At 27.0% G+C, this 11,454-nt stretch overlaps 1 protein-coding gene across 2 annotated transcripts; it reads right to left on the reverse strand.

The window, feature by feature from the left end:
* Positions 1-7,791: 7,791 nt before the first annotated feature.
* Positions 7,792-10,684, reverse strand: LOC120075864 (translin-associated protein X). 2 transcript variants are annotated; one of them, XM_039029575.1, is made up of 7 exons: positions 10,527-10,684; positions 10,306-10,412; positions 9,761-9,840; positions 9,362-9,503; positions 9,136-9,285; positions 8,690-8,891; positions 7,792-8,148 (listed from the first exon to the last, which is right to left on the reverse strand). In XM_039029575.1, exons 1-7 carry the CDS (start codon positions 10,597-10,599, stop codon positions 8,048-8,050), a joined length of 855 nt encoding a protein of 284 aa, XP_038885503.1. In that variant the 5' UTR covers positions 10,600-10,684; the 3' UTR covers positions 7,792-8,047. The 2 variants fall into 2 exon arrangements, with proteins under 2 accessions (XP_038885503.1, XP_038885502.1); XM_039029574.1 differs by having other exon boundaries at positions 8,614-8,891.
* Positions 10,685-11,454: the final 770 nt, after the last annotated feature.

An 11,454-nucleotide genomic window follows, 5' to 3' on the forward strand; every position in this document is an offset into this window, starting at 1 on the left:
GATTTATCAATCAAAGGAAATTGTAACTTTGTGAACTCAGAAAAATAATAAGAGAATAAAGGAAATTATTTTTACTTTAAAAAAAAAACCATTTGATTCAAATACTGTTTTGTTCTACGTAGTTTTAGATTTGCTTCCTTTTGCTACTTTCAATATATTTAATTTGATCATTGTGCTTTTAATATTAATTTATCTCTTGTAAAAAATTGATCATTTTCGTCTCTTTATTTTTCATATTGAAGAGACCAAAATATTGTTTTCTATTAAAGTCTAAGAACCAAAATTATGACCAAAATAATTTTTTTGGATTTTGAGAATATCGAAACTAAAATGAACTAAGTTTGAAATTATATATACAAAAATAAAACGGATGAAATCAAAAGTACCATGACTAAAATAGTATTAAATCAAAAAAAAAATTGTTCTTAAAACTTTAAAGTTTTTTTTTTTTCTTTTTGAGGAAATTTTTCAAAGATTTAGTTTATATTCTTTCAAAATTATAACATTTTACTACTTGAACTTTAATAAATAACAATTTAGTCGGTATATTTTACTATTTGTAACGATTTAGTTTTTATTGTGAAAAATATTATTAAAAATTAATGAATTTTCTTATAAATGTGGATCAATAAATTGATTGAAAATCTTCTTCCTTTTTTAGACTATAAAGGTTGGAATTTTTTTTTAACAAATAAAGACTAAGTTATTACATAATAAATTGATACTTAATTTTGAAGAGTTTTTTTTTCACCATAGAGACCAAAATTAATACAAATTTCAAAGTATAGGGACTCAGTCAGTACTTGATAAATTTTAGGGACTAAACTATTATAAGTTTAAAAGTATATTATTACTTCTATAAGGACTGTTTGGATTGCAGATATTGTTTCGTGGATATAGATATTAAATATCTAAAATTTGAATGTCTGGATTTTGATGCCTAAGAAAAATAATATCTATATTTAGATGTGCATGATAATCAATGTCTGAAAGTTAAATAGTTGTGTTCAATTTAATAATTTGTATATAGAAACTAAAAGTAAATTACTATTTAATTAATGCAATAGATCAATTAAACTTAACATTTATTAATTTATCGTTATGTTAATTAATTATTTAATTAATTAAATAAATAATAAATAAATATTTTTTAATTTAACATAATTAAACTAATTACTAGCCATAATTAAATTAATTAATAAATAATTAGAATATTGATAATTAACAATAATAATTTATATAAATAGTTAAGAGAACATAAAATATTAATGGTAAATATATTAGTTGAAATTTATTAAGTCTAAATAATATATTTATATTTAATATTTAATACAATTAATATTAATGAATACTTGATATCAATTTATTAATTAATTAAACTATATTTTTACTGTTCATATCCTAAATATAAAAATCTCACACTTTTGTAGGGTATTAAAAAACTAATATCAAGTGGGTTTTAAAATTTCCTAGATATTTCTAGATTTTAAAAAGTGGAATTATATGAAATAAAATGGGATATGAAAAGTTGTCTGAAGTCCCACGGGAATGTTCGTGAAATAAATAGGGCCTAAAAATTTTGAGACTAAAAGTGCTTTTTAGTATTTTGCTTCTATAAAAGTTCAAAGAAGTTTTTATTTATAAAAATTTAGAGACCAAAAGTGGGGTTTTTTTTTAACCTTTTTATTTTCCTAGAGAAAAATCAATATTTAACTTAAAAATTGCTAAATTTTGATTCCAACATTAACTTTCAATTGGATTTTAGATAGTTAAATAAATGCTATAATTTATTTTTCTTACACACCGCTTTTAATAAAAGTGAAGGTAAACATCTTTTAAAACTTAATTTCGATTAAAATAGCTTCTATAGAAAAGTAAAAATACCTCTGATTGCTTTCCACTAAAGTCTCGTTAATTTTCTAGGAGACATATGTTCTATAATTCTTTAAAACGTACATAACTATTGGTTCTTCTTTAACATGTTTTAAATAAAAACTTTTTATTAGGTGAAATATTGCAATATTAACTTAAATAATATATATCATGTAAAATTTATCCAAGTTTTACTGCAGTTTGATAATTTTAAAATCGTAGGCAACAAATTAATGCACTTTGTCAAGTTCAAGAGTAGATTCATATGACCATCGATAAGCCAATAATCACAATTTTTTAAAAATTGATGATTCGACCGTCGCTCCTGCTATGATTGAAATTATATATATACACTTATTCTATCCATTTTATGTGGGGGAGTGAACATGTATAATTCAACTCCAATATAAATTATTTTTTAAACAAATTGACGTTTTTATTAATAAAGTAAGATCTTTTTAGTATAATTAGAAATACGAGATATTCGAATCACAGACCTCGTGATTTATAGCATACTTATATGTCAATTGAACTATATTTGACTCAGCAATATAGCAAGTTGTTTGATAGTATAATAAATGTACGAAATAAATATGAAAAATACACAAACAAACATAAGATTTAAACTTAGACAAAGTGATGATTTACTCTAATCTATTTTAATAATTCGTTTGGTTCACTTTCTCAATCATTAAATAGTCATTTTTGTTCTTTCTAAAAAAATACTCATTTTTGTTTTCTACTATCCCAATTAAATATAACTATACAATTAAAATAATTAAAATTAAATGTTGAACTTAAAGATTAGTAATCGAATGAAAAAAAAAATAAACGTTTGAAAAACATTTAGACTTGAAGCATGTTTGGATTATTTGAAAAAGATATATATTTTCATTTAAACAGTTTTAAAAAGTGTTCGAATTAATTTGTCGTATTGCTAATTACTTTATTATTTTATTCAATTAATGTTCACCTTATTACTCAATATCGATTGTGAAGTTAGATATAATCCAAAATTTTGTTCTTTTATTATTTATTATTATTATTATTTCCTTTCAAAATTATATTTTTATCTAATTAAGACACTACAAAGGCGTGCTCAAAACTACAAAATTATAATAAAAATAAATATAGATATAAATTTTAAAAAAATTACATTAAATTATCTTCCCCCTCTTAAAATTGACATACGTGTATATAACAACTTCGTTCTAATTAATTTTGTACTTTACTTTTTTTTCCAAAGAAAAATCTTATAAAAATCTTATTATCTCTTTTATATATATATATATATATATATTAAATTTTCATCAACATATCAATATTTTATTAATATTTTCATATTCTTATGGATTTAAAATCGAAACGAAGAGTGTATTGACATTGTCACTGTATCAAAAAAATCGATAAAACATAAAAAATAAGACAGAAAAGATGTGTAATATAAATATAATATATTTGTCATAAATAAAGGACAAAAATCAATTCATATCCCTAAACTTTAGGAATGTATCAACTTAAATCTCAAACTAATAATTATATCAATTGAAATCTCGAACTTTCATAAGTGTATCAATTTGAACATTTCATTATGTTTTATTTGGACAAACATCGTGTGAGCCTCGTAGTTTTATCAATTAAACTTCTAAATTTACATAAGCGAACCAATTTAAACTCTCTATTGAGATTTATTTGAAAAATTATCTATTTAAATTATGATCATGATTCTGTTAAATCGACATTTGTAGAAGTCTATACATATATGAGAATTTATGCATTGACGACTTTCAAATATAATCCTAATAGATGTTCTAAATTGATCCATTTATAATAATTCACAAGTTTAATTGAAAAAATTAAATGTGGTTGCATGATATTTTTCAAACTAAATCTAAAGGAATGAGAAAATTCACACGCTTATGAAAGTTCAAGTTTTGAGTTGATATACTCGAGAAAGTTCATGGTTTAAATAGATGCAATTACTAGTTTGGGTATAAATTGATACAATCTGAAAAGTTGGTTAAATGGATACAACTTCAAAATTTAGAGGTATCCTATAAATAATAAATATTTCGATTTGCATACTAAAAACATAAAATGTTAACTATCAATTTCTATTTTTTTATATAACTTTTTTAAATATCCAACAATATTTTATTGATATTTTCATCATCATTTTTATTAAATTGAGACATCATTTTAAACCTTATTCCTACTTTATTGAAGTACCCTTTTTGTTCTCTAAATAAGTAATTAAATCAAGAGCTAATCGTAATTAGTGGACGCAAGTCTACGTCTTATCTATAGACCCTACGTTTTAAGTGGGGCCCAACGTAATTTTCGACGGTCAAAGGATTTGACCGGAAATCAAAAGGGTTTCGATTATCACGTTCCCACGTGGGACCTGCAGTTAGCGCACGTGACCTTAGGGGCGGCGCCACCGGATGAAAACGACGTCGCAGGGACTGGGGAGAGGCCCTTTTGAAAATTTTATTTTATTTTATTATTAGTATTATTTTAAAAATTGGTCTCTTGGCAGTTGGTAAGGGTCGTTATCTAAGGTAAAGTACATTCTTTTGTTGTCAAATTTTAGGTTTTGGTCGTTTTTTTAAAATTTGTAGGCTAAATTACAATTTTTTTAATATCTAAATTTGGTAGTTTATGTCTATTTAGTCATCAAACAGTTAAAATTATAAAGTCTTTAAAAAATTTATTTTTTTAAAAAGAATTTGTGAATCTATTAGACACAAAATTGAAAGTTTAGGTCACATTCGATATAGATTGTGTTTGAAATATATTTTCAAACATTTAATTTTAAAACAAATTATTTTGGAAGAAATTAGAGTGTTTGGTAACCATTTAAAAACAACTTTTCAACTATATTTTCATAAGTTTTTTTTTTCCAAAAGTGTTTAAATAAAAATGAATTTCTTGAAAAAACATCTTTTTCTCAAGTTAATCAAAACAGTCCTATAGTCATTTCGTTTTTACTTTTTGTTTTTTGAAAATTAAGCCCGTTTTCTTTTATTTTCATACAATGATTTGTATTTTTCTTAAGTAGAAGAGTTATATTCTTAGCCAAATTTCAAAACAAAAAAAAAAAGTTTTTAAAAACTACTTTTTTAATTTTCAAAATTTTGATTAATTTTTGGAAACATTGGAAAAAAAAAATAGACAACAAAGTTATAAATTTAGAGATAGAATGGGCACTTATAGGGTTAACTTTTGAAAAACAAAAAACTCAAAATCAAATGATTACCATACAGAACCTTAGTGATCTATTAGACACTTTTGAAAGTTTAAAATTAAAAAGGCACAAATTTTTAGGAACTAAACTTATAATTTAACTAAAATTATATTTAGTTTCTATTTGATATTTGAAATTTCAAATGTGACATTATAGATCTATGGTTTTTGAATTTGATTTCAAATTAGTCTACAATGTTTGAAATTAGTTCCTAAATGATACTAAATGGAGAGTCAACCTTACCCCTTAACCTAAGGAAATAACTGGATAGTTAATGTATAATGAGTAGACTCTATTCATATGTATTTATTTTAAGGGATTTTTTAGGAGATTTTTAAGGGAAAATTACCTTATATTTTTCTCTAAGTTTTTACGAGACACTTTAACATCTAAGTTTATAAAAGATGCATTTAATGTGAGTTTTGAAAAATGAGTTGTGAACTAACTAAGTGATAATTAATATGTATCACTTCACATTTTAAAAAAAGTTTTTAATTCTCAAATTTAGGACCAATATGTATTTTTATTCCTTTTTTTTTTAGTGTTTTTTAAATTTATTTATGTTTTCTATTTTTTCTATTCTCATTGACCAATTAAAAGTAAAATTCAAAACTTGAACAATAGAACTTTTAAATTTTCAATATAAAAATTAAATACAAATCTAATTGATGATTAAAATTACATTGAATCATATGCATCCCGTTTTTCTTATTTAGTTAAAAAAAATAGAAATAACATAATTTTTTTTCATAAATAAAACACTACCACATGACCAATTTTATTAGTGTGAGACACAAACAAGTGCAATCAAGAATGCACCAAAAAATTTTCATTGATAAAAGAAATGTTAGTTTTGAAAATTAAATAACAAGGGAAATTTAATGAAATTCTTAAGACCAAAAGAGAATTTTCTTTCTTTCTTTTTTTTTTTTAAAGAGAATTTAGTCACATTTTCACAAATATTTTAAAAAACTACAATATTTTACCTATTCTATAATGTCACATTATCCGTCCATGTCACAAAATATAAAAGGGGCCATTGGCCCAATTAACTTTTAAAATGAATTATTATTATTATTATGGTCCATAATTTGCGTGAATATTGTGAAGGGTTTCGAGTTCCCATACGCACGTTCTCATCCCCCGTTTTGAGGAACGCCATGCAGACGTGTCCATTTCTGACTGGATCTTCGGGCAAGCACAAAAATATCAATTAAAATTTTATAAATAAAAAATAATTAGAAAATATATCAATTTATACCCTTTTTTTAAGGGTTGTATTAAACCATAAATTAAGGTTTGTATCAATAAGATCGTAGTTTAACTGACATAATATTCATAAATGAATCAATTGAGATTGCTAGATAATTTTGTTTTCTTCAAATCGTGAATGAATTTACTCTAATAATCTATTTTGTTAAATTGATGTTTGAAGAAGAAGTCTATATATATTTGAAAATTGATGCGTGAATGATTCTCAAAGGTAATCATAGTAAATAACCTAAATTATTGGTTTGTAAAAATTTAATAGTTTGATTGACTTAAATTATAAGTTTCACATGGTATTGTTCAAACGTAATCTAAAAGATGTAAATTGATACCATTATGGAAGTTTAGGTTTAAATTGATACCATTATTAGTTTATGGTTTTAATTGATACAACTCCTAAAGTTTAGACATAGATTGATACTTGCCCAAATAATTATGAAACTAGTTTTAAACTTCTAGTCATTTGTGATATTTACTATAGTGGCAAGAGCATTTCTACAATGACATGATATTTTTAATTTTAAGTATAATAATTCATGACTTTTAGTTTTGATCTCACTCAAAAGACCTCCCACTAATAGAAATAACCAACTTCATGGTGAAAGTTATCGAGTGAAATGGTATCTCAACCATTGAGTCATGCTCATGTTCAAGAATTAAATGAAGATTGTGAAACAGAAATCACATGAGAAATAATTAGACAAATATCATTACTATTTTTTTTAGTTATTTTCCCCTTGATTTCATTTTATTCAACTCAAAATCACCTATATAAAATGAATCTTCTCCAAAAGTCTTACAAAGGTACTAGAAGAATAATCAATTGATTCTTTCTAAATAAATGAAAGATGAGCAAATGAAAAACGACTCAAATTAAATGAAAAACCACTACTATACTTAATTCTCTCATTTTTGTATAAAGAAGACTTAATACACGTGTAAACATTGTGCATTAACAATTTTAAAACAAAATTATAATAGAAAGCCCAAATTGATTCACTTATTAAATTTAGGGTTTAAATTGATACAAATTTTAGCTTAAATTTTCAATTTGATACAACCTATATTGTAGGTTATTCTCTTAATGAAGAAAAAAAAAATCTTTGAAAATTGTATGTCATATGCCAACCATTTGACTTATGCTTGAGTTGAGCTAGAACTAGATAGTTGCCTTTTGTAACATGATCAGTCCCCACTTCCTGTCTCATTTTTTTTTAAAAGATATTTTCACATATAGAAAAAAGAAAAAAAAAAAGTTTGAAGGGACAAGAGGAACATGTTTCCTGCGACCATCACCTCCTTGCTTCCTCACGTTCTGGTCTCCCCACCGGCTGATTGGCCTACAAACCCTACCTTTGGCCCAAATTTATTGTAAAGATTTCTATGCCTACATTGAAATTTCATTTAAAAATATGAAAAACAATCAAATCAATATATATAAAGATCTTAATTCAGGATCACAACTTAGCATTATGGCCAAACATCCAAGATGCTTCTTGCCCCTAACTTAACAAAATTTCCCAAGTTCTAAGGTTTCTCCTCCTGAAGTTTTTCTCTCTCTTTTCAGGCAAGGATGATAGAATGTCGGTCCTACCTTCTAAGTGTTTTCATTTCCAATAACAGCAAAATAAATGACTTAGCAAAAGTGAAAAAATGACTTTAGAGCTCGATATCGGGAACCCCTGACAAGAATGAACCTGGATCGTCTGACCCAAGTAGTGGCATGTATTCTGATCCTCGAACATGAACACTGAAGCAAGCTGCAAAAGTAAACACAAGTTAAGATATTGGCAACCGAAGCAAAAGGACACATCTGATGAAATATGTTCTGCTAATTGATCCATCTACACCATCATCATGTATGTAAAGGAATTTAAGTTTGGAGTCTCCAAAGAATTAAACTCTTGATAACCACATGAAATATACATTAAATATCCTGGAAAAGTTAAATTGATTCTATTAAGAGTATAGAAAGTTGAAAACCTCAAAACAATCAATTCCTCTCTAAAAATCCATCTCAAGTAAACCAATGAAGACTATTTCCATTCCACCAAACTTTACTATTGTCTTTAGTGGATTAATGGTTTTTCAGCCCAGTGCCCCTCAACACATGGGCAATAACACGCGTACTGCTCATATCTATAATCGTTCGCATTCTTTGTTTATACAGTATCAAACTGGCTATTCACAAGTTCCTACGACTACTAGTTAAAAACATGCTTGACCTGATCAATGGGTTTCTGACTTCCAATGCACAAATGAAGTAGGTCATGCTTACAGATGAACATTTTAAGAAAATACCATTTTCTATCTTCATCAGACTTTGAAGCATGGTATCCATCTTCATTTTCATATCTGAAGTATCATCCATATGTGGTACTAAAAGAGTGAGCTCACGGTAAATGTCACGAACAAATCGGCATATCATCTCAGCATACTCAAGTTCACCGTCTGATATTCGACCAATTGCCAACCGCATCAGTTCTCCAGTCAAATCTGAAAGCTGTATGGAACATGAATTTTCTCTTAGTCTAGAACAGGGGTTTAACATGTACTAACAAAATTCGTGAACTCACTTGTTTATCACTTTCCAATAGTAGTAACGATTAGATGGATTTTAGAGATTCTTAACTGACCGATAAGTACATATCACAGAGCATGGTGTGGATCTCTTAGTACAAAATGTATTTTGGTCCTAATCATTTTGAACAAAATAATGCCATGATAAGAAACAAAACTTTACTAACCCCCAAGAGGTAGTCGAGATTGTTAATTTGTAAAGGTTCAAGTGATGGATCACTGAGGGGTAATAATGTAGCATTTATCTCATCAAGACTCAAAAGGGTTCCTGTTTTGCAGAATTTACATAACGTTGCAGCTTCAACATACTCTTGCACCTGCAGGAGCCAAAGCTAAGCAAATCAGCTCATCATTTAATTTTTGGCTTAAAAAGGTAAAAGAAAGAAAGGTTACCCCTGGTGAGTATGCTCGCCTTAGCTTCCAGAAATCGGTTCCCTGTAGTTCTTTTACAAGCCGAGACACATGCCGAGTTGTCACATACCCCAAGTCCTTTTCTGCCTTTTCCAGAACTTCGTCTTTGTTCTGTTTACTCATTCTGTTTTAAAAATCATACCACTAAGCCACATTCTACATACATATAATTATATTCATCATGAGTTCTTATCAACAACTAGACCATGAAAATCCAAAATGGATATAAGTGAAAAACTGTATAGATAGATGTCCTCAACAGTTCAAGACTACCAATGGTTGAAAATAGACGAAACCAAAACAATAATATACAAAACAAAGTAAAACAAAAGATATTAAGAACAAGAACAAGTAGATATTAACAGAGTGGCAAGATCCCACCTGTGTACTTGAAAAATGACCTTTTTGCTGTTCATTGTAATATCACGGCTTGCTTTCACCACTCTTTCTCGCTTGTCATTCTGCAGATTTGGCCAACCAAAAAAGTAGAATAAAAAAAAGGGTTCAAATTGATGCAAACTCATGCATTATAGCAAACTAGTCTACCCAAAAAACCCTAAAACTAACTAGCCTGAAGATCTCTTGATGCTGGATGGCCAACTATTGAGTTCATACTTCATAGTAACAAGCAAAAAATAAGAAACATGGGCTTAACTTAACCAACTACATTGCATTTCATCGGCAGCAATTCAAGCCAATAAGCTAGTAATGTGACAAAGGAAACAAACTAAAGCAACCCACAACGATAACAACAGCAACAACAACAACAAACACTAACTTTCCAAATTGGTTTCCTTCAACAGTCTCCAATAGCCTTTGGCCCAACGCGAAATCGTCGGAGCTAAAGAGAAATGAAGTAACAACGATATCATTCGATTCATTGGTGCCTCCTTACACAAGAGTTATAAGGAAAATGATGAACTCACAAGGTTATTAAGGTAGTCAGCATATTTAGCGAAAGCGTCTTTCATGGAGGATTGAGTGGATAATGTCCTCGCCCTTTTGGCTGAGCTCTGCACTGCTGTCCCTGCAACTGCCCACAATTTGAAATTGTAACAACAAAACAGAAGAATATAGTAAAATCGAATTGCAAAATTCAATTGCTATAAACCCTAATTCACAGAGAGAAAGAGAGAGAGAGAAATACTTGTATGGAGTAGCTGGGCTTTGGGTTTGGAAGCCATGAGAGCGGCCTTGTGAATTCCGGTAGCATTAAACATCTGTCCCTATGGGACACCTCAGTTTCAATGTGAATTTGGAGTTTTTATTTTGGTAAAGTTCATGTAGTTTTACAAATAAATGACAAATAGAGGATAGTTCGGGGGAAATAAATAAATAAAATTTAATAAGGTAAAAAAACAAAATTATGATTTGGGGTAGAGAGAAAAATTATAAAAGTCAGCTAACATACTTTTTGATGTCTAGATTTGAAGTCTGGTTTTTATTTCATCTTTTAGGTTTCAAAATGTTATATATTTAGTCCTTTAATTTTAAATTCGATTTTAATTTAGTTTTTAGATTTCAAAATATTATAATTTTACCTTTGAGATTTGATTTTTGTTTGAATTTAATCCCTAGACATCAAGATTCACATTTTCAACCTTAAATTTTCACTAAATATTCATTTTCGTCTTCAATATTAATGTATGTTAATAAATTTAAAATAGTTAAATGAATTATAATTAATTAAGTTTCTTTGTTTTTCATCACTTTTAAAATAAAGTTTAAAAATTTTATTTCATAATTATTTTAAATTAATTAATAGACATTGATGTCAATGTTTGAAAGTGAATATTTCATGAAAATTTGAGATTAAAAATATAAAGTCTTGAAATCTAGGTACTAAATTCAGACAAAACTCAATTGTGAATGGTAAAATTGCAACATTTTTGAACCTAAAAATTAAATTGAAATCAAATTCAAAATTTAAGAACTATATGTGTAAGATTTTGAAACCTAAAAATTAAATAGAAATTAGACCTTGAATCTAGAGATTTTTTTTTTTTTTTTTTTTTTTTTTTTTTTTTTTGTGTGTGTGGACAGATTTAGGGTATAAGACTCGTGAACAAGGTACA

The sequence above is a fragment of the Benincasa hispida genome, chromosome 4 (assembly GCF_009727055.1).
Source record: "Benincasa hispida cultivar B227 chromosome 4, ASM972705v1, whole genome shotgun sequence".
NCBI lineage: Eukaryota > Viridiplantae > Streptophyta > Magnoliopsida > Cucurbitales > Cucurbitaceae > Benincasa > Benincasa hispida.

Bases quoted from the DNA above. Each gene is read 5' to 3' on its own strand.
- LOC120075864 (XM_039029574.1), bottom strand. From the start codon at position 10,599: ATGTTTAATGCTACCGGAATTCACAAGGCCGCTCTCATGGCTTCCAAA. The intron at 9,286-9,361 runs GTAACCTTTCTT...TGGCTCCTGCAG, and splicing joins GGCGAGCATACTCACCAGGG to GTGCAAGAGTATGTTGAAGC. The intron at 8,149-8,613 runs GTCAAGCATGTT...TTACTTTTGCAG, and splicing joins GTCAGAAACCCATTGATCAG to CTTGCTTCAGTGTTCATGTT.